This window comes from Bubalus kerabau, chromosome 12 (assembly GCF_029407905.1).
Source record: "Bubalus kerabau isolate K-KA32 ecotype Philippines breed swamp buffalo chromosome 12, PCC_UOA_SB_1v2, whole genome shotgun sequence".
Taxonomy (NCBI): Eukaryota; Metazoa; Chordata; class Mammalia; order Artiodactyla; family Bovidae; genus Bubalus; species Bubalus kerabau.
This window is the reverse complement of record NC_073635.1, coordinates 76,040,043-76,064,432: the sequence shown is the minus strand read 5'-3', so window position 1 is coordinate 76,064,432 and position 24,390 is coordinate 76,040,043. Positions and strand designations below refer to the sequence as shown.

At 39.1% G+C, this 24,390-nt stretch overlaps 1 protein-coding gene across 1 annotated transcript in view; it reads left to right on the top strand.

The window, feature by feature from the left end:
* Nucleotides 1-23,925, top strand: part of LOC129624251 (ATP-binding cassette sub-family C member 4-like) — a 195,433-nt gene extending 171,508 nt beyond the window's left edge. Inside the window, 4 exon segments of the mRNA XM_055541911.1 lie at nucleotides 2,304-2,393; nucleotides 12,406-12,578; nucleotides 13,022-13,127; nucleotides 23,791-23,925. Coding sequence (XP_055397886.1) covers nucleotides 2,304-2,393; nucleotides 12,406-12,578; nucleotides 13,022-13,127; nucleotides 23,791-23,925 — 504 coding nt within the window.
* Nucleotides 23,926-24,390: the final 465 nt, after the last annotated feature.

The window sequence follows — 24,390 nt, the reverse complement described above, 5'->3', positions numbered from 1 at the left end:
CTGTTACTGTGATTATTTGAAGTTACTTGTCTAAGTACGGAAAAATTATGTCTCTCTTTCCCCGCCAAACAAATAGGAAGCAATGATACTTGTGTCTCACAACCTTGATTTAGGGAACCTAGGAAGCTGAGAGCAGACTCTGCAGAGGGGAAGCCCAATGCTGTTTCTTTGAGTTGCCCCACTTAGGTGAGCCAGGCCCACATCATCTTCCCTGAATCCCTGCTCCCTGTGATCCTGGAAGCAGTGATGAACTTCCAGGATGGCCTCTCTCTCTCTCTCAGAACTGAAGGAGATGTGATAACAACAAGGACCTGGGTAGGAACCAGAGACAGGGGAGTGGAGATAAAGACCGTCAGTCCTGGGGGGCAGGGGGGGACTTTTAAAGATGAACACTCTTTAAGAAGTTACACCTCAATTTCTGTTCAAAATTTCAGAAATAAGCAAAAATGAAATTTCTTCTTAAATAATTTCCTCAAACACAACAGGAAGCTGAAGTATGTGTGTTCTTTGTGCTCAGGATCTGAAGTAATTAAATATGTCCCTAGAAAGAACACCGGTTGAGATTATATTCAGGAAGTAGCCTGCTTACTTGAACGGATCTGGAAAATGGAGGGAAGATGGAGAAGAGAAGGAGGAGGAATATTGGGGACCAGCCTCCCCTCCTCACCTGGCCATGTCTTTTATGTAAAACTCATGGAGACAGCTGAAGAATGAGAAATTGCCTGCATGTGGGAATTTTAGTGTTTATAATTACAAACACTAACAAGATTTTATAAAAATCTGAAGTAGAATGTTGGTTATTCTCCTGACAAGAAACACTTACTATTGTTTAGATGTTTGTTTAGTCTTTGATTCTAAATTCAAGAGTTTTAAGGGAGACCTTAAATTGGGCTTGGGATTTTTCAGTTCAGTTCAGTACTCATTCTGAAATATCCTATGACTAGCGATTTTCAGTGTTTTGGAGGTGTACTGGCCACTTAATCAACTTTGTGTGAATAAATCTCCCTTTATAATGTCTTTTTAATTATGGATTTGCTCAGGGATACATCTTTTTTGGTTGCAGACCCTGAGTCTTCTGCATTCATTTCTCTCTGACCAGACTTAAAACTGAGACAATATTGAAGGAAGGTTTGGAAGGCTTCCTGAGTATTATTCGTCCTCATGATTAGGGAAAAGAAATGCCTGTCTGTCTTTATCTTTCTTCTCAGGCTTTTGTGAAGTGATGAATAAAGTCCAGCCCCAAGTCCAGGCAGGATTTGAACATGGTGTTTCTGAGCAGTTCCAGGCACTTGTGGAAGAGTCAGATCTACTTTTTCCCAGAAGGGTGCCTCCCCTTGTTTTGCCCTCTTCACTGAAAGGAGCCAATTGGCCTCTTCACTGCTGCACACATTCTTGTGACATGGCTTACTAGAATCTTCTAGAAGAAAATGTAAATGACCTACATTAGCTTATATAGAAGATTCTTTCTTGAAACTCAGAAGGAAACATATATTTCCAGTAATTTTCTTATGGTTCTTCTGGAAGTAAAACAGGAAAAGCTAGTTAAATAATTTCATTATGGCTCATGTCACAGGGGGTTTCAGATCATCCTGACCTTGCAGTTAATAATGAGGTTCTGTGAGGCAGGTGATACTGACACACAGCTGAAAGAACCTGGGAATCACCTGGTGCAGAATCAGGGGTGATTTCTCCATGGAGAGTGGAGCTTCAGGCTCCAGGAGCTGATGTTCCCCTTGGATGTGTGGGGATATTCATTTCACACATATGGAGAGATTCCAGGTCCTAGAAGACAGTCTGACCAATGGAGAAAATAGCTTAGTTTATTCTTCAGTGCCAATGTGTAAATATTTAATGGTTTGCTTTGAGGCACAAACTTCTACTAATCATGCTGTTGGTATTTCCCAGTCACATCAGGATTGACAGTTAATTTATGTAGATCTTGATGTTAAGTTTCTCATGTAATTATTTCCTCAGTTTGTATGTGTGTTTAAGCAGATATGTATGACTGGGATGGCATTTTTTTTTTTTTTTAATCAAATCTTCCTTTGTTTTCTTTTTTTTTTTTTCCTTAAGATGAAAAAACATCAGCACTTTCTTCTGTTAGTGTTCAGTAGTCTGGAAGATATTTTGTAGAACACTTTGTACAATGGAAAATTATTTTGGAGATACTGTTTTGTAAACATATATTTGCTACTTTATTATTAATGAATTTGGATGTTTTGTATTTTAATTTTTATATTCTGTACACATTGGAATAAAATGAAAAGAGGTTACAATAATATTCACTATTTTGGAGTATTTAGGAACCTGTTTTATTCACTGGAACAATGAGGAAAAATCTGGATCCTTTTAATGAGCATATGGATGAGGAACTGTGGAATGCCTTAGAAGAGGTAATTTATTAATAGTAACTATAATTAACTTGTTAGCATCAGTATCTGTGTGTTTTCATTTAGAGCATTGCTAATAATTAAGGGGAGTGTATCAGTTTCACTGACTTCATTTACCTCTTGGAAAACACTGATGACATGCGTGCACTTAAAATGTGTGTATTGATGATGATGAAAATCAACAATATAATGCAACATGTTTTCATTTTAGCTATTTCCCTAGAACCCTGAACAAATAAATACATTATCTTGTTCTTAGCAGAGTACTCAATTAGATGTTAAAACTGGGATTAAATTCTACTAGTGACTTAGTAAATTAAAATTACTCCATTACACCCCAATATTCATTTTATTCCTCTGGTCTTAGGGAACATTTACTAAGTGAAGACAATAGTAGTTTTTCCTTATTAACTAAAAGATGTAAACAAGATCATACCAATAAAATGTAGAGGTATCATAGGAAAGCGTTTAGAAAGGTAAATTACATAGTCGGAATTTATAATGATTATTTATTGACAATTATGCAATTTTAATACTGTGGCATTAATGCAGGTAACAGAACCCTGGAAGATCTGCTCAGTTTTTATATGGATAGGCTGGTTTATTTCTAGAGAATTTTCTGTTATTTGTGTCATACTTCCCCTTGCCCCACTTCTTTGAATTTCTTCACCCTTGCATGAAAAAAAAGAAAAATGACTAGTAGATTACTGTCATTTTGTATTTTAATACAAATTATTTTGTGTATTTGCACTCGTTTTACAAATCAATTCTCCTGATGGCAGAAACCCTACACTTCTAAACCATAGGTGATTTCTAATTTCTCCTAGGACCTAGCTCAGTCTTTTGCTTTTAAAAAGTAAAGATGAGCATTCCTACACATTAACAATGAAAGATCAGAAAGAGAAATTGAGAAAACAATCCCATTTACCATTGCAAAAAAAATAATAAAATACCTATACTTCCTAATACCGTATACAAAAATAAACTCAAAATGGATTAAAAACCTAAATGTAAGCCCAGATTCTATAAAACTCTTAGAGAAAAACACAGGGAAAACACTCTACATAAATAACTACTGAATATTTGATTGATCTTTTCATTTCAGAGACATTGGCATTTTTCTTTAATCTTTTTTGTTTGTTTGTTTTTGTTACACAAATCTGAGAGACTGATTGTTCATGTTGTTTTGAATTGGTGTGTTTGTCATTTAGTGTTACCCTTTCAGGGAAGCGCTGAAATCTGTAATATACAGATGCACCTTGACTATGTGCAGGCAGACTTGGAGGTATGACCATCTCCAGCCAGTAATTCTGATTTCTGAAGGATGTCACCACTGAGTCTTTGTACACCCATCCTGCTTTTCAGCAGCATGTGGATTTTTGTTTTCTTAAATTGGGTCGAATGCTTCACCTTCTCCTCCCTGAAAAGCAGTGCACCTCTGATTTCATTTAAGTTTGTGAGTCTTTTACAGTAAAATTCTACAAGAGAACAGGCGTTAACCATTAAATGTAAAGAACAATAAGATGATCCACTACTCTTGAATTCATAGGACAAATTTAATGGTGAAATTGGGACACATTAAAAAAAATAACTGGAAGTACTGGTAAATTATTTTTTTATTTGTTTCCCAAATTGAGATATTTTTTTCACAGATTCTCGGGTAGCATTACTCTAGAATTTTAGAACATATTGTTTCATGAATAGAGAGGCAATGTTAATCTAAATTATAAAAATGCTGAAGTGGTAGATAATACTAAGATCTACTTCTATTTAAACTACATTTGGGACTTTCTATAAAAATAAAAAATGTGAGCTTATTTCATGAAGTGAAGTATGTGGTTTGCTTCTGGAATTAATCCTGTTAACTTTGATGATACAACTTAAAGAAATCATCCCATCATTTTGTTTCTCTAGGAATTGCTTCCATATGACTGTTTTAAAGAAAACTTACCAAATCTTTCATTGAAAAACATAAATATGTGATAAATAAATAATTCCAAGAGAATCTGAATAAAGGGGTGATTTATCACTCTAAGTTGTTGTTGTTCAGTTGCTAAGTCACGTTCAACTGTGACCCCATGGACTACAGTGTGCCAGGCTTCCCTGTCCCTCACCATCTCCTGGATTTTGCCCAAGTTCATGTCCATTGAATCAACAATGCCATCCAGCCATCTCATCCTCTGTCTCCCTATTCTCCTTCTGCCTTTAATCTTTCACAGCATCAGGGTCTTTTCCAATGAGTCAACTGTTTGCATCAGGTGGCCAAAGTATTGAAGATTCAGCTTCAGCATCAGTCCTTCCAAAGAATATTCAGGGTTGATTTCCTTTAAGATTGATTAATTTGATCTCCTTGTTTTTCAAGGGACTCTCAGTAGTATTCTCCAGTACCGCAGTTCAAAAGCATCGATTCTTCAGCACTGTGTTATTGTCCAGCTCTTGCATCTGTACATGACTACTGGAAAGACCATAGATTTGATTATATGGACCTTTGTCAGCAAAGTGATATCTTTGCTTTTTTAACACACTGTCTAGTTTTGTCATAGCTTTCCTGCCAAGAAGCAGTCATCTTCTAATTTCAAGGCTACAGTCACCATCTGCACTGACTTTAAAGTCCAAGAAGAGGAAATCTGTCACTGCTTCTACCTTTTCCCCTTCTATTTTCCATGAAGTGATGGGTCTGGATGCCATGATCTTAGTATTCTTAATGTTGAGTTTAATCAGGCTTTTTCATTCTCCTTCTTCACCCTCATCGAGAGGTATCACTAAATCAATGAAGTCAGTTTTTAAGTGAACCAAAAACCCTAGTTATTAATTTGTAAATGATATCTAACTGGATATGTGGATCCAAACTCACAGAGTTAACCTGAGAATGAGCAGGAGGGAACCACTATGTTTTCCTCTTTATGAACTTCAATTAAAAGGAAACGATGGCTTCAAAAAAACTTTTTTAAGTCCTCTAGTTCTGTTTCTTCCTTCTTCCTTGGCAGAGATGGACATTCAGAAGGAAGATAGTCCTATGGAGGCTGCCTGTCTCATCTTGGTTAATTTTCAAAATATGCTGAAAATACATTTTTCGTGTACTGAAAACTTGTCAACTTACTGTAAACTGATGAAAGTTAATCAGAAATTAGTGCTGATCAGGATGCTAAAAGCAAAGGCAGCTCCAAAAATATAACATGAGTAGTGCCTGAGGATGAAGCACTTTATCACTCAGAGGTTAAAAGATCACAGTAGATACAACTCTGGAAATGAATCGTTGATATGTTGCTTCTGTTTAAAAAAAAAAAAAAACCTTACATACTGGGATTTGGAATTAAGAGTATAGTATGGGTGCTTCCCCAGTTGCTCAGTGATAAAGAGTTTTCCTTCAATGGAGAAGTGGGATTGATCCCTGAGTTGGGAATATTCCCTGGAGGAGGAAATGGTAATCCACTCCAATATTCTTGCCTGGAAAATCCCATGGACAGAGGAACCTGGCGGGCTACAGTCTGTAAGGTCCACGACTTAGCAACTAAACAATAACAAAAATGTTGTGTAAAAACTGAGAAGAAATTGTACATTTAAATGTCTGACATTGATAGTGTCTCTGTTAGGACAAAAGTGTGTCTCATCACACAGGAAACCAAGATACAAAAATCTGGGCATCAGCAGCCTGTGCATCAGGAACCACATGGTTCAATCCTCCTGGTGGAGACAGGTCACGTGTCCATTTCCCTGGGCCTTGTATTAGGTGAATTTCCTTTACTGCTGGCCATGCTCTAGTAAAAGCTCTTCCCCATCTGTTGACTGCATTTCATTTTCTCCTTCTGGCCCACACCAGATTTTCTTTTTGAAAGGTAAGAAAGTTCCACAAAATGTGGAAACCACCTGACATCCATGTTCCCGTCCTGTGAGGGGCATCAGCACCTACTACACAGAGTGTACACAGAGACGATGGAGACAGGCTGCCTATAAGTCCAGTGTATTATTTTTCAGTTTTACTATATTCTATTATTTTCCCAAGCTTAAAAACAATCTGAAGTATTCTATACTGAGATGTATAGTTTTGAATAGTAGTTGTTTGTTCTATTTTCCTTAAATTATAAATTTTTCGGTGCTTTCCTTTGTTTAAAGTGTGATATATCTTAGAGCCAGTTAATTGTTATAAGAATATATCCTTTTTACAATTACACTTAATAAGAGAACAGTTTTATATATAACTTATTTATCCATATGAATTTAGTTTCTATTTTACAGGAATGGATATGTCATGCAAATAGTCACTTATGCCTTCATTCATGTTGTTGCTGTTTGTCGCTTCTGACTCTTCTGCAACCCCACGAACTGTAGCCCGCCGTGTTCCTCTGTCCATGGGATTTCTCAGTCAAGTATACTGGAGTGGGTTGTGATTTCCTTAGCCAGGCACCTCACCCAGGATCGAACCCAAGTCTCCTGCTTGGCAGGTGACTTCTTTACCACTGAGCCACCAGGGAAGTCCACCTTGATCCAGCCAGCAGATATCTACTGAGAGCTTGTCAGGCAATGTTGCAGATTCTGGGGCTATCACAGTCATCAAGAGGCAAAATTCTGTCCTTTTGGACCTTAAATTCTCCTAAGAAGTTGAAAAGCAAGCCAATGCATATGTAACAAAATCTCAGTGCTGATACATGCAAAGGAGAAAAGTGAAGCAGAACTTGAGGAGGGGCTAGCTGATGCATTATTAATAATAGTCAATATCTATTGATCTGTTACAAATTCTGCATGTACTGACTCATTTAATATTCTTCACAATGTTAGGAGGTACACACCTTTATAAGTACAATATTATAGTCTTACTTAGAGTTTAGGAAGATAAGATAGAGTAGGTTCAGGAACTTGCCCAGTTGGCACAGCCAGGCAAGACTTATGCCCAGTTTGCCTGGCTTCGAGTCTCCAATTTATTTTTGTTTGGTTGCAAAAAAATAGTCAACAAAAGAGTCTAAAATGCGGTACTTTGGTGCAATCTCAAAAATGACAGAATGATCTCAGTTCATTTCCAAGGGAAACCATTCAGTATCACAGTAATCCAAGTCTATGCTCCAACCACTAATGCCAAAAAAGCTGAAGTTGAACAGTTCAGTGAAGAGCTAGGAGACTTTCTAGAATTAAAACCAAAAACCATGTCTTCTTTGCTGGGGTCCAGCCCCAGTGGATCCAGGGAATTCGAAGGGGGACGGTGTCAGCAAGGATCAGGAAACAATTGCTTAATTAAATGTTAATTAAAGATATAAAGAGTGGTTAAATAAGGATAGCTCAGTAAGGAAATTCAGTGGAGAAAAGAGGCTGAAATAAGGATAACTCAATGAGAAAATTTAGTGGAGAAAAGAGGCTGAATAATTCAGCCAGAAGGTGAGAAAAAGAACGACATGGGGAGACCAAGCTTCGGTGAACAAGGCCCGCACTTTATTTTCCAAAGTAGTTTTTATACCTTAAATTATGCATAGAGGATAATGGGGGAAGGGGTAGAGTCATGCAGTTAAGCCAGGCTTTCTTCCTGAAAACTTATCATATGCAAAAGTTTAGGTGATTTGCATCATCTTCTGGCCCAGAGGCCTGTTAACATTTTAAGACCCTTTCTTCAGAAAACTTATTTTTTTCTAAAGGTGATTAGTCAGGCGCATTCAGAAAACAAAGATCATGGCATCCGGTCCCATCACTTCATGGGAAATAGATGGAGAAACAGTGGAAACTGTGTCAGACTTTATTTTTCTGGGCTCCAAAATCACTGCAGATGGTGACTACAGCCATGAAATTAAAAGACACTTACTCCTTGGAAGGAAAGGTATGACCAACCTAGATAGCATATTCAAAAGCAGAGACATTACTTTGTCAACAAAGGTTCGTCTAGTCAAGGCTATGGTTTTTCCTGTGGTCATGTATGGATGTAAGAGTTGAACTGTGAAGAAGGCTGAGCACCGAAGAATTGATGCTTTTGAACTGTGGTGTTGGAGAAGACTCTTGAGAGTCCCTTGGACTGCAAGGAGATCCAACCAGTCCATTCTGAAGGAGATCAGCCCTGGGATTTCTTTGGAAGGAATGATGCTAAAGCTGAAACTCCAGTACTTTGGCCACCTCATGGGAAGTGTTAACTCATTGGAAAAGACTCTGATGCTGGGAGGGATTGGGGGCAGGTGGAGAAGGGGACGACAGAGGATGAGATGGCTGGATGGCATTGATGGACTTGAGTCTCAGTGAACTCTGGGAGTTGGTGATGGACGGGGAGGCCTGGCATGCTACGATTCATGAGGTCGCAAAGAGTCGGACATGACTGAGCGACTGATCTGATCTGATCTGATCTGACCCTCCAAAAGCATTAGATGAAGTTGCATTCCTACAGGGCAAAGGTGTGGTGGGCTATAACAATAAAAAGAATTAACTCAAGGGTCCAAGGTTACAAGCATTAAAGCTACTACTTAGACCAATTACATTAATCAATATTAATCAATACACTGCCAGGGACACAGCAGGTAAGAGATATGGAAACTTAGCAGCAAATATTGGCCCAACAAGTGAAAAACCCTTCACCAATACAATTTCTAATCAATCTTTTAACTGCTCAAAGGAATCTGTGTTTAGACAGTTTAGAACATCTCATGCCTCTCACAGTTGGGAGGCTCTGAACAATCACATGTGGCCGGAAAAACCTATTCAGGCAGTCTAGAGGACTTCCAAAGGAGTTTGTAGGTTGAAACACTGTCACACCCAGGAATTATTAACTGGAGCTGTAAGTTAACTCTTTTTTCAGAGAGAGGTAGTGGGGGACAGCCCCCCGTAAAGTCAGAGGTGTAGGTCAGAGCACAAAACAGAAAGTAGACAGACTCTGGTTTGGGGGGTAGATGCTTGAGAATTTCCAGAGGGATTCCTGAGGCTCGATCCCGCCTTTGCGTATGCCGAGCCTCCTTCCTCATGACCTTTGTCACGGGCGGAGCTCCTCATGCCGGCTCCCAGCACTTCTTAATCATAGGGAACTGAAATGCAAAAGTAGGAAGTCAAGAGATACCTGGAGTAATAGGCAAGTTTGGCCTTGGAGTACACAATGAAGCAGGGCAAAAGCTAACAAGCATCTTGCCAAGAGAACACACTGGTCATAGCAAACACCCTCTTCCAACAACACAAGAGACAACTCTACACATGGACATCACCTAATGGTCAATACTAAAATCAGATTGATTATATTCTTTGCAGCCAAAGATGGAAAAACTCTATACAGTCAGCAAAAACAAGACCAGGAGCTGACTATGACTCAGTCATGAACTCCTTATTGCAAAACTCAGGCTTAAATTGAAGAAAGTTGGGAAAACCACTAGGCAATTCTGATATGACCTAAAATAAATCCCTTACAAATTATACAGTGGAAGTGAAAGTAGATTCAAGGGCTTAGTTCTGATAGACAGAGTGCCTGAAGATCTATGGACAGAGGTTTGTAACACTCTACAGGAGGTAGTGAACAAAACCATCCCCAAGAAAAAGAAATGCAAGAAAGCAAAATGGTTGTCTGAGAAGGCCTTACAAATAGCTGAGAAAAGAAAAGAAGCTAAAGGCAAAGGAGAAAAGGAAAGATATACCCGTCTCAATCCAGAGTTCCAAAGAATAGCACAGAGAGATAAGACAGCCTTCTTAAGTGATCAATGCAAAGATATAGAGGAAAACAATAGAAAAGGAAAGACCTGAAATCTCTTCAAGAAAATTAGCAATATTAAGAAAACATTTCCTGCAAGGATAGGCACAATAAAGGACAGAAACGGTGTGGACCTAACAGAAGCAGAAGATATTAAGAAGCGGTGGCAAGAATACATGGACGAACTATATATATATATATATATATATATATAGTCTTAATGACCTAAATAGCTACAATGGTGTGATCACTCACTTAGAGACAGACATCCTGGAACGTGAAGTCAAGTGGACCTTAGGAAGCATCATGATGAAGAAAGCTAGTGGAGGTGACAGAATTCCAGCTGATCTATTTCAAATCCTTAAAGATGACACTGTGAAAGTGCTGCTCTCAATATGCCAGCAAATTTGGAAGACTCAGCAGTGGCCACAGGACTGGAAAAGGTGAGTTTTCATTCCCATCCCAAAGAAGGGCAGGGCAAAAGAATCTTCAAATTACCACACAATTGCACTCATTTCACATGCTAGCAAGGTAATGCTCAATATCCTTCATGCTAGACTTCAATAGTACATGAATCAAGAACTTCCAGATATACAAACTGTTTTTAGAAAAGCCAGAGGAACTGTAGATCAAATTGACAGCATCCATTGGATCATTGAAAAAGCAGCAGAACTCCAGAAAAACATCTGCTTCATTGACTACACTAAAGCCTTTGACTGTGTGGATCACAACAAACTGTGGAAAATTCTTAAAGAGATAGGAATACCAGACCACCTTACCTGCCTCCTGCAAAACCTGTATGCAGGTCAAGAAGCAACAGTTAGAATCGGACATGGAACACCTGGTTCAACAATTTGGACTGGTTCCAAATTGGGAAAGAAGTACATCAAGGCTATATATCGTCAGATTGCTTGTTTGACTTATATGCAGAGTACATCATGTGAAATGCTGGGCTGGATGAAGCACAAACTGGCATCAAGATTTCTGGGAGAAATATCAATAATATCAGATATGCATCTGACACCACTCTAATCGTAGAAAGTGAAGAGGAACTAAAGAGCCTCTTGACAGAAGTGAAAAAGGAGTGTGAAAAAGCTGGCTTAAAACTCAACATTCAAGAAACTAAGATCATGACATCCTGTCTCATCACTTGATTGCAGTAGATGCAGAAACAGGGGAAACAATGACAGGCTTTATTTCCAAAATCACTGGAAATGGTGACTGCAGCCATGAAATTTAAAGATGCTTGCTCCTGGGAAGAGGAGCTATAACAAACCCAGACAGAATGTTAAAAAGCAGAGAGGTCACTTTGCCGACAAAGTCCATGTAGTCAAACCTATGGTCTTCCCAGTAGTCATGTACCAATGTGAGAGTTGGACCATAAAGAAGGCTGAGCGCTGAAGAACTGATGCTTTTGAACTGTGGCTCTGGAGAAGATTATTGAGAGTCCTTTGGACAGCAAGGAGATCAAACCAGTCAATCCTAAAGAAAATCCACCCTGAATTTTCCTTGGAAGGACTGATGGTGAAGCTGAAGCTCCAATACTTTGGCCACCTGATGTGAAGAGATGACTCATTGGAAAACACCCTGATCCTGGGAAAGATGAAATCAGGTGGAGAAGGGTACAAAAGAGGACAAGATGGTTGGATGGCATCACTGACTTAATAGACCTGAGTTTGAGCAAACTCCAAGAAATAGTGAAGGGCAAGGAACCCTCGTGTGCTGCTGTCCATGGTGTTGCAAAATGTTGGGCACGACTCAGCAACTGGATGACAATAACCTGTATCCATATGCTGGGGGAAATAAGATGTTGTGTTTTATTTTTCATATGTTTTCATTTACTACAATGCATTTATGACACTGAAGAGAATGCACTTTATTGGTCCACTATTTGTAGGAATAAACTTGGGAAAGAATCATCATCAGAATGGGCTCCAGTATTACTGATGTATAAGGGGCAGTTTGCCATTGCTTGAACTTGAATATATTGAACTTTAGAAAATAGTTAAGGGCCAATGAGCTTATATCTTCAGAGAACCAGATTTTCTATAAAATTGCTGAAAGTTTTTCTCTAGTGTACCAACTCCTATGCAAAATGTACTTTGGGAAACTTGACTCAACCATAAAGATCCTTTTAACTTTTTTGTTTAAATCACATTGGGAGAAATAGCTTCACTTTTTGAGAGACTTCCTTAACTAACCCCTAGGTGGGGTTTCTGGTGGATGTCCTGTGGTGGGAATGGGAGCTCTCCCCATCACCTGGCTGTATATGTAAAACACGTAAGAAGTCCTGAGGATGTCAAAGCTCTAATGTCTAAGAGGCTTGTCTACTTCAGTAGCAGTTTGCTTAGAAAAATGTAATTCTTTCTGTATCCACAGGTACAACTCAAAGAATCCATCGAAGGTCTTCCTGCTAAAATGAATACTGAATTAACAGAATCTGGATTGAACTTGAGTGTTGGTCAGAAACAACTGGTGTGCCTTGCTAGGGCTCTTCTCAGGAAGAATCAGATATTGATTCTTGACAAAGCCACATCATACGTGGATCCAAGGTGTGGAGCGGAGCCCCAGGAAATCTTGAATCTGACTTGTAAATGTGGTAAATGGAAAGCATTTAGTGAATCTTAATAAATGTTTCTAAGTGCTCTCTTGGCCTCATGGATATCTGTTGATAATATTAATTCCAGAAAACAAAGGAAAAAAACAAGACATGTTATATTGTGTTAATGTTGTTATAAGGCACCCTAAAAAAGCTGAATTCCTAAATCCAGATCCTGATAGTTTCAAGCAATTTTGAGGGAAGACTAATTTTCCATCATTTTATGAAAAATAGTAAATTTCTAAGTAGACTTTTTATACTTAGTTTTTTTGGGAGGAAGACTATATATTAAAATATTGAGTTTTAAAACCATTGTAAAAATATCATAGGATGTTTTTAAGTCTTAAGTCTACTTTTCCTGTCTTTACTGAACTAAATCAACTTCTTTGTTTCTAGAACTGATGAGTTAATACAAAAAAAAATTCGTGAGAGATTTGCCCAGTGCACTGTGCTGACCATTGCACACAGGTTGAGCACCATTACTGACTGTGAATTCGTACTGGTAAGACCGTCACTATTTTAGCTGTTTCCATTTATGTTAAATTTTCAATGTATCCTTCCTTGTAAAATTTGATAGGAACCTGCGTTAATTTTTCTGTTAGTTTCTTGAAAATTACTCAAGTACTTAACTATACTTTTAGAGTGCACTATTAAATAATATATCCAATAATCTTATATTTTAATAATAAAAGGTTATTTGAATTGTCATTTTTTTATGATGGCCAACCATTAAAATCTTGCAAACCCAAGTTATAGCTCCATATTTTAGGGGGGTAGAACACAGTCATTTTCACTGTGTCATAATGGTTTCAGCATTTTTGGATTCCCTTATCAAAAAATAGAATCTAATTTAGATTGCCAGGAGGTTGATGGCTAAAGTTGTACAATTTCTCAGGAGTCCATGAGAAGAAATGGCCTAGTGAGAAAAACAGTACTTTAACTGAAAGGATTTCATATAAGAAATGTCTTACATAGGGATTAGAGGGATAGAAAAATGAAACACTGGGGTAATGATTTTAGAAAGCAGTTACCATATCCTAGGACAGATCTACAGACCTGAGAACTCAGAAGAGAGGCCCTAAAATTTGATGCTCAGACCTCTGAGGAGAAGTCACTGCCCGGTTGCTGGTCATATTTGTGAGGGGGCAGGATGGGGCTGGTTCTCCAGGTGCTAATAGCTGGGAGCTGGAGTCAGGTCCCAGTGTAGAGGTGATGATAGTAGCAGAATCAGGTAGCACATTAGCCTTGTTTCCTACCTTCAGTCTCCCTCTAGTGCCCCCTACTGGCAGACCTAACTAAGGCCACCTGGCAAAAGGGTCTCTGAACTTGCAGTGACTTGCAGAGACCCAGCTTCTGCATCACAGATGAGAATTTGGAAAGAAAGCAAATCAGGGATGGGAGACAAAATAAACAACCAGCGAGTCTCTTACACAATAGCTCTGTTCTGCACACACGGCAGGCTCCAAGCTTTGGTCTCTGGTTATCTGCCTAGTGTCTTCCTTCCAGGTTTGGTTGGCTCTTTCTTCCTTAGTAATTTAATATTTCCTCCCTTTGCTTTTTTTCCTTCCTCCATCTATTACTTTTCTTTTTTGTTTTATCTCTTTCTTTGTCCTTTCCCTCTGTTGCTTGCTTAGTTTCAATAAATGAGAAATGGGATGTGGGTTTATAAAATAAGAAAAGCATTTGTCAAAGGAGAAGCTTTGGCAGCAAATAATCTCAAGGTATGCAAGATACTTTAAGGGTTTTTTTTTTTTTTTTTGAATAATTTATTATTTTTATTTTTTTAAATATACATTTATTTATTTTAATTTGAGGTATGGCAAAACTTTAATATATTTTGATGGACCATACAAAACAGGTAATAATAACTAATGAGTGGTCAGTAATATCCACATATCTTTTGACTTCTTGGGCAGCTTCTGGAATATCACCTCCTGTCCTACTTCACATGCATTGTCATATGGGGCCATCAGTAGGGCACTGAGTAGATAACCAGGCTGTCAGCATTGAGGCAGTGCCTATAGCCTCACTCCCCAAGCTGGACGTGCACAAGAGCGAGCTCTGGGAGGCAGACAACAGGAGTGGGGCATCCCCAACCAAAGGGATGCTCTAGGCTCTAAGCAGTGTGTCTGGTTACCTGTACTAGACATCAGAGTAGGAAGTGAGCTCTACCTGCAGACTTTCATGAGAGATGGGGTGACATTCAAGACTGCCCAACAGTGACTCTTAATTTCTAGAAATGTTTTGTGTCAGGCATCCTTAGTCCTTCATTTTATGTTCTTGAATGCTAATTGGAAAAGTAACCTTTTATTTCTAGTTTTTACCTGTCACTTTATCGTTCTTACCTCTCAACATTGTATTTCAAAGACTGTCCCCCAACATACCATTTTTCCATAATAAATAAATGATGCTGTGAAATGTATTTGTTTCAAACCCTTTGTCAGGCTTTAGACATAGCAGCAAAAAGATGGCTTGATCTCCAGGTCAGTTAAGGGTCTCTTCAATTAAATTATTTGTCCCTAAATGTACCCTGAAGATTTATTTTTGGTTTTTGGTATTGCAGCATTAATGACATTCATGGTAACAGATTCCTTTTATCATCTAATTCTTAGAAGTACTGTCAGCTTGAAATGTGTGGTTGGTTAGGGAAACTGAAGAAGGACAGAATTTGGAGGACATGTCGCCTGGTCAGTCTTAAGGTGTTATCACTCAGCACCTGATCTGCAGGTGTGAACATCTATATTCTCTGAATCAGTCAGCTTTGTTGCTATTATCAAAATACGTTCATTTTTTTTAATGCTTTACTTACTGATTTGTTGTTCAGTCATTCAGTCATGTCCAGCTGTTTGCAACTCAATGGACTGAGCATGCCAGTCTTCCCTGACCTTCGCTATCTCCCAGACCTCACTCAAACTTATGTCCATTAAGTCTGTGATCCCATCCAACCATCTCACCTTCTGACGTCCGCTTCTCCTCCTGCCCTCGATCTTTCCCATCATCAGGGTCTTTTTCAGTGAGTTGGCTCTTCACATCAAGTGGCCAAAATATTGGGGCTTCAGCTGCAGCATCAGTCCTTCCAGTGGATATTCAGGGTTGATTTCCTTTGGGATTGACTGATTTGATCTCCTGCAGTCCAGGGAACTCTCAAGAGTCTTCTCCAGCACCACAGTTTAAAAGAATCAATTCTTAGGCTGGCACTCAGGTTCTTTATGGTCCAACTCTCATATCCATACATGACGTCTGGAGAATTCATAGCTTTGACCATATGGGCCTTTGTCAGCAAAGCAATCTCTCTACTTTTTAATATACTGTCTAGGTTTGTCATAACTTTTCCTCCAAGGAACAAGCGTCTTTTACTTACCCATATCTCCTGGTAAGGATGTTATAAATTTCTATAACCTCAAATTTTTCTCTCTTGGTCAATGTCTATGAACAAATCTTTAAAGTAGTTTCATGAAGCAGCACACTGCCCGTCCCTCCCCAACTTTCTAGTTTTGTCTCACTCTGTTCTCCCTTCTTCCTTTACAGACAAAACCACACTGGTGGTCTTTCAGTTCTCCAGATTCAATCTTCACTCTCTTATAATGTGCCCTCTTTAGACTGTTGGCTTAGTCTAAGGTGCCTGCAGTGGAAATGGTGAGATGGTGGGACTTGGGGTAAATAAGGAAGTGGAGCCAAGTAGACTGTGTGATGGATTGAACATGGAATCTGAGGGCAGAGAGAGAAGTTGATGCTGGTTTCTGGGTGCAGAGACTGAGCATCTGGGTGAATGGGGAAGACGGAGGGAGAAGGGAAATGCAAGGGTTCTTTTTGGAGCCTGTCATCTTTGTGATGAATGACCTTGTTTCCAGAAAGGATCTTACCCTTCACTGTGGAGCTGCTCTTCCCACTCCTGTGTTGGGAGACCTTCAGTTTAAGGTTTCCTGGTTGAGATCATCAGTGATGTCATGGGGAGGTCCCATCAGGAGATGTAAGCTTGGCCCTGTGTTTACATCTCTGTCTGAGCTGGTTGTGGCTGCTGACTCCTCTGGTAGGAATAACAGGATTAGACCTCAGGGCACCAAGAGACAGGCATCCCCCAGCTTCAGAGTTGGGGATTGTTCTCTGTGCTCCATTAACCCCAGGTATAAAGCTTGTATATTTTTCTAGAGCTTCTAATTACCAGTTGGCTTTCAATGTAGCAAAAACATCACAAATAATGTTCTTTCTCAAACCTTCAATTTTTGAGGCAATCTTATTTTTATTGCTTGCTTTAGAACTATAGACATAACTTGTTTTATTGTGCTTCCCAGATACTGCATTTTGTACAAATTGAGAGTTTTAAACCTGCATTGAAGAAGTCTATAGGCACCATTTTCCCATCAGCATCTGCTTATTCCATGGCTCTGTGTCACCTTTTGGTAATTCTCACAATATATCAGACATTTTCCCTATCATTGCAGTTGCTTTGGTGATCTGTAACATCAATGATTTTTGATAATATCACTACTTTGATAATATTACTACTATGACTTACTGAAGTATCTGATGATGGTTAATATTTTTTAGCAAAGCCTTATTTTTAAGTTAAGGTCTGTACATAGTTTTTTTCAGACATAATGCTATTGCACACATGCTTGGGTATAGTATAGTATAAACGTAACTTCTATATGCCCTGGAAGACCAGAGAATTCACGTGACTCACTTACTGCAATATTCACTGTATTCTGGTGTTCTGAAACTGAACCCGCAATAGCTCTGAGGGATGCCTGTACCAGTTCCTTTCTGGAAAGCAAGTGATTGTCTTTTCTGAAAGCTTTAAGGACATAAAGACAAGTCAATGTGCTGCAAAACCTGATGATTCATAGGGCGGGCTGCTAGCTTGGGGAAGGGGCTGGGCAAGTGGCAGATGCTGACAAAGGGCATAACCAAGAGTGCTATCACCATAAAGTCCTGTCACTGCAAGTACTTAAGGTGTAATAATTACATATTGTTGCACTGATGAACACTTCTGCACAAAAATAGATGGATATTTTCTTTTATTCTGTTTTATAAAATGAAGAGCCTAACATAAAAAAAATTTTTTTTTGTTACAAAAAAGCAATAAATATGCAAGGTAGAAATAGGAAAATTTTTAAAAATCTCATAAAGGGAAGATTACAAAATATGCACCACCAGAAAGTAACAGTTGTATAGTGCTATAATATTATTTGGATAAAATTAGAACTATTAATTGTTTAATAATTCAGTTCAGTTCAGCCACTCAGTCATGTCCAACTCTTTGTGACCCCATGAATCGCAGCACGCCAGACCTCCCAGTCCATCACCAACTCCCAGAGTTTACCCAAACTCATGTGCATAGAGTTGGTGATGCCATCCAGCCATCTCATCCTCTGTCGTCCCCTTCACCTGCCCCCGGTCCCTCCCAGCATCAGAGTCTTTTCCAGTGAGTCAACTCTTTGCATGAGGTGGCCAAAGTATTGGAGTTTCAGCTTTAGCATCAGTCCTTCCAATGAACACCCAGGACTGATCTCCTTTAGGATGGACTGGTTGGATCTCCTTGCAGTCCAAGGGACTCTCAAGAGTCTTCTCCAACACCCCAGTTCAAAAGCACCAATTCTTTGACCCTCAGCTTTCTTCACAGTCCAACTCACATCCATACATGACGACTGGAAAAACCATAGCCTTGACTAGATGGACCTTAGTTGGCAAAGTAATGTTTCTGCTTTTGAATATGCTATCTAGGTTGGTCATAACTTTCCTTCCAAGGAATAAGCATCTTTTAATTTCATGGTTGCAATCACCATCTGCAGTAATTTTGGAGCCCCCCAAAAATAAGTCTGACACTGTTTCCACTGTTTCCCCATATATTTCCAATGAAGTGATGGGGCCAGATGCCATGACCTTCGTTTTCTGAATGTTGAGCTTTAAGCCAACTTTTTCAATCTCCTCTTTCACTTTCACTAAAAAGAGGCTTTTTTAGTTCCTCTTCACTTTCTGCCATAAGGGTGGTGTCATCAGCATATATGAGGTTATTGATATTTCTCCTGGCAATCTTGATTCCAGCTTGTGCTTCTTCCAGCCCAGCATTTCACATGATGTACTCTGCATATAAGTTAAATAAGCAGGGTGAAAATATACAGCCTTGACATACTCCTTTTCCTATTTGGAAGCAGTGTGTTGTTCCATGACCAGTTCTAACTGTTGCTTCCTGACCTGCATATAGGTTTCTCATTCGATTAGTCTTATGCAAAACAGAGTATTTCATCAGCAGAATTTTTATAGCAACAGTATATTCTTAAAATCCCCCATATCATTAATTAATTTTCTATAGTACAATTTTAATAGCTGCCTAGAATTTCATCTTAGAGACCAAGTATAATTAATCTGAAACTTTGACATAATATGGGCTTCCCTGGTGGTTCAGACTGTTAAGAATCTGCCTGAAATGCAGGAGACCCAGGTTTGACCCCTGGGTCAGGAAGATCTCCTGCAGAAGGGAAGAGCTACCCACTCCAGTATTCTTGCCTGGAGAATTCCATGGACAGAGGAACCTAGCAGGCTACAGTCCCTGGGGTCGCAAAGAGTCGAACATGACTGAGCAACTAACACTTTTACTTTAGAGATTATATATTTTTCAAATTATCACTTTTATTAAAAAATCTTGAAATAATTAGATGGATATGATTTTGCTTAGTGTAAGTAAACAAGAGAAAAGACTTGTTGGGATACAACTGTGACCCAATTAATAGCTTTGTGTATGTGTTGGCTCTCTGAAGGGATTTAACCAGTTTTGGTTCATTAAACCAAACCATTAATGTTTCAGTATTTTATTTTACAAGGAAATTATCTTAAAGATGTCATAACAGCATCTAAGTTATGACTAAGCATGTAAGTCATAACAGCAACTAAGCTAATCTTCCTCATTTGCTCCAAAATAGTGGAATAAGACAGACAAATTAGAAATCTTTTTTCTCCTTAGACTCACTACTGTCTATATTAGAGGGTTCTTCCTATAGATTTTAGGATTAGCTGGGTGCTTGTGACCTGCTTTCTCTGCAGCCAATAACACAGCTGTTGCCTCTAATTCCTGCACACTGCAGTCTTCATGTCACCTGAATTCTCCCTAGAACCATGAACAAAGAAGCATGTCACAATCTGCACTTGCATTAACAGTATTGTTGTTTGTGGTCAACATTTTCACTGTCTGCAGTTAGAGATTTCTTTGGAAATGAATGATGAAAAACCAAAACTGGGGACAGGAAATGCAGATTCCACGTCTTTTGTTTATAGTCAGTCTTATGATTTTGTTTTTTGTTTCTTCTTCAGCACAAACCTCTTCTCAGTAGAATTTTCCCCAGATAAATCAAAACCAGAAACTGTTGTAACATTCCCACCTGGAAAGCACAAAACAGCTCATACCTAACTAGAGTTTTACTTAAATTCTGTTTTTCACCTTCATGGAACATTTCTTTCAGAAGCCTACATGGCAGCAATTAGAATATTTCAGAAGAGAAAACTCCTTCAAACACTCCAAAAGATTTCATTCAAGTTTTCAAAGGAAAATAGCTAATATGGAGGTATAAAGCTGTTGGGTAGAAGAGATATTCTTAAGAGGGGAGTGCTTCTGTGCAAAAGCAGCAGATTTGGGAAAGTGACTGTGGAGGTGACCATGACCCAGCCTTCATCATTCCCCTGGTGAGGGACTAATTTATTATTTAAAGATCTAGGAAAGGATTTTGAATTAATACTTGCCACGTTGCCCCGTCACTGAGAAAATCGCGGGCACCCATGTTACCATTGAGGGACCCACGATGCAAGTTTGGACAGCTGTCCCTGTGTCATCACCTGGCGACCAGAAACAGATATGACACAGACCTTCCCCTTGCAGCTCTACTTGTCAATAAGTGGGGCTCTCTCTCTATTGTTGTCATCTTTTCTTATGGGGCTTTAACTCCATCCTCTCCTGCCCCCCCACTTCTCCGTACACTCGCCCACCTCTCCTTGCATTCCTCTTTTTCACTGATGGCATCTTGCTAATGAAATGGATCAAGTTATCTTGCAGTGGGTCCATTTAATTTTTATGTCTAGACAGCTACCAGGAATATCTGCACATAAACAGGTTTCATAAAAATGTCTTCATTGAGCTTATATAACTCACTTACTTGTCCAACATAATGTGTTTTTACTTAATCTACTAGAGCTTGATAAGTACTTCAAGGTGGGGTTCCTAGAGAGGTCCTGGGGTTCAGGGATTATTATCATACCAATTTGAATGTGTGATTTATTTATAGTTTAACTTGTGTTACAGCAAGGGTGGGGATATAGTGGGAAATTATACAATGTTATTCTTATAAAGGATGTTAAAAATTCAAATTATACCTATTTTCCTGTACACAAAGAGAATTTAGATTTGCATTATGTTTATTTGTTCTGAAATATCTAGAATCTTTGATTAAGCCAGTAAATGTAAAGGCTAAGTTGATACAATTCTGTTTCTGGCCATTTTTCAGTCTATGTCCCATCTTAGCTCTTGTATCCCCTAACATGAGTCTTGCCTTTTAATTTTAATTAGATCCAGCTTATTTTTGCTTTTATTTCTTTTGCTTTGGGAGAGTGATCTAAGAAAATATTGCTGCGATTTATGTCAAAGAGTTTTCTCCTGTGTTTTCCTTTTGTTTTATAGTACCCAGTCTTATCTTAGGTCTTTAAACTATTTTGAGTTTATTTTTATGTGTGGTATGAGGGAGTATTCTCATTTCATTCATCCCCAGGTATGCAGCTTTCCCAGAACTATCTAGCAAAGAGACTGTCTTTTCTTCAATATATATTCTTACCTAATCTTTCATAGATTAATTGAACATAGATATTTAGAGACATGTGTTTTAAAACTGCAGTTTTTCTTCTTCAACATCAGGAGGAGCAGTTATGTTCTATTATGCTATGCTTAAGTAAAATTGCACATTCAGGGCATCTAAATTGGCATGCCCAATTGGCATATACAAAATTAATTATGTAGTTGAGACATTCAATTATTCTTGGACTCTTTTGAGAAAGTGCTCTTAACAATGATTCACAGCATAAACAAAAGATTAATAGGAATATGCCCTTTGTGAGACTTAAAAAATGTTTCCAACTAAATAAAAAGGATGAAGTTAGCTGCAGTACCTACATGTGGAAAAAATACCTTGTGTCTTGTTTAGAGTTCCAGCATATTCTCTTCTTTAAAAAAAAAAATAATTTTATTAATTTATTTTTGGCTGTGCTGGGTCTTCGTTGCTGTGTGGGCTTTTCTCTAGTTGCGGCAAATGTGCAGACTTCTCCTTGCAGAGGCTTCTGTTGTGGAGCACAGGCTCTAGGCGCTCAGGCTTCAGTAGTTGTGACATATGGGTTCAGTAGTTGTGGTGCATGAACTTATTTGCTCCACAGCATGTGGGGTCTTCACAGACTAGGGATCAAACCTGTGACTCCTGCATTGGCAGGCGGATTCTTTTACACTGAGCCACCAGGTAAGCCCATACCACATATTCTCTTTAGATACATTTACTTTAAATATGACCTAAATGAATAACTAAATTCCACTTAACATCAGAACTGGAAAAGTCAATGGCACCCCACTCCAGTACTCTTGCCTGGAAAATCCTGGACGAGGAGCCAGGTAGGCTGCAGTCCATGGGGTCGTGAAGAGTTGGACACGCCTGAGTGACTTCATTTTCACTTTTCAATTTCATGGATTGGAGAAGGAAATGGCAACCCACTCCAGTGTTCTTGCCTGGAGAATCCCAGGAACAGCGGAGCCTGGTGGGCTGCCGTTTATGGGGTCGCACAGAGTCGGACAGGACTGAAGCGACTTAGCAGCAGCAGCAGTAACATCAGAACTGTTTTTGTAGTTATATTATTTGGATCAATTATTTCAGGTACTTTTTCCTCCTCCATAACCATTAACCAAGGCCACTCATAAGTAGAAAAGCAGAGTTAAGAGCCCCTTCCTTTCTCTTTCAATTTCCAATTAGCAGGTTTATTAATGAGCAATAAAAGCGGTGAAAGGCAGGCAGCTTAAGAAAAAGAGAGAAAGAAGCAAATAAAAGTAATTTGTGAAAACAGATTCAGATTCTAGGCAGTTCAGGTTGGGCTGCTCTATGTGCTGTGCAGGCTGTGATCGCTTCAGTTTGGAGCTCAATTTCTTATTTGGCTTTATAGTCTTACCCAAAAAGAAAACTGGATTTCTAGAAATGCCTTCTGTGCAGAGCAGTTCTGCAAAAGCTTCTTATGCAGCAGCTCTTTTTGCCAGCCTTCCACTCTCATAATAATAAGATACAACCACAGCCAATGTCAAGATGCATCTTAACCTCTTGGACAAGGGATTCTGCCCCTCTTGTTGTTCAGTCACCCAGTCTGTCAATTTCCAACTCTTTGCAACCCCATGGACTGCAGCACTCCAGACTTCCCTGTCCTTCACTACTTACTGGAATTTGCTCAAACTCATGTCCATTGAATTGGTGATGCCATCCAACCATCTCATCCTCTGTTGTCCCCTTCTCCTCCTGCCTCAGTCTTTCCCAGCATCAGGGTCTTTTGCAGTGAGTCAGCTCTTCCCATTAGGTGGCCAAAGTAATGGAGTTTCAGCCTCACAATTAGTCTGTCCAATAGGGGCTGACGTTATCCAGGACCCTAAAGAAATTCCGGAAGCATTTACTTTTTTCCCCCCAAAATATTGCTCAGATTGTCAAATCAACTTGATTATTAATTTGTTGTCAGGACATTGCCATGTGGCTTGTATGATGTCAACCTACTTTTTAGATAAATGCAGTCTGATTCGCTTGAATCAAGATATTTCCCAACTCTGTATATCTGTATAAATAGCCCTCAAAGCTCAGAGTCTGAGAGCTAAAAGCACTAACTAATGATAACAACACCAAATGCCCTGGGCAGAATATAAAATGCTACAGACTGTCCAGTTCCAGTAATCATATTCTAAAATTTTCATTTTCTTCCTTTCCTATAACCATATAATAATGAAAGGTCGGGCTGGGCCTTTGTCTCCCTAGTAAAACAGAGTAATCAAACCATTTAAGTATCAGTCCTACCACCCAAATTCTCTCTGACCTGCCCCCTTTTGAAATATTGTCTGAGTTATTTTACTGGGTGATACTGTGTGTTAATGGGTTTCTTTCTTCTGTTAACAGGTTTTGGATTCAGGGACACGGAAAGAATATAATCAGCCATATAATTTGCTGCGAGATAGAAACAGCCTATTTTACAAGATGGTGCAACAACTGGACGAGGCGGAGGCTGCTGTCCTCACCAGAAGGGCGAAATAGGTGAGCCTGCTGCGGGAAGCTGTAATTAAAATTCCCCTCCAGGGTGCACTCTTCACAAGATCTCCACCAAGGGTCTGGGAACAAGCACTCTGTGCTCTTTTCAATTAGAAGCCTCCAGAGAGGAAGCTTCATGACTGGGTCTTAACAACATGTGGCAGGTGGAGGGCAGGTCTGCTGAGAATCTGCAGCAGTGCTGGGGGTGGGGTCGGGATGTGTGAACCCTTCTGTGTGCATGCACCTGTGCCTGAGACAGAGGTTTTGGATTCAACTTTTCACATGTTTGGACTTTGAGTTGAGATTCTCATGGAGCACTGAACACCCTGATTTTGAAGACCCTTTACATTCATTCTGATTGGTGTTCAGCACATTTGTGATACAAGTTCTGTTGAGGAATATCCAGGAAATTTCAGAGTTTAAGGGGAAAAATCTTGAAATATTTTGATTCTAGGAAGATCTTCCAGAGAA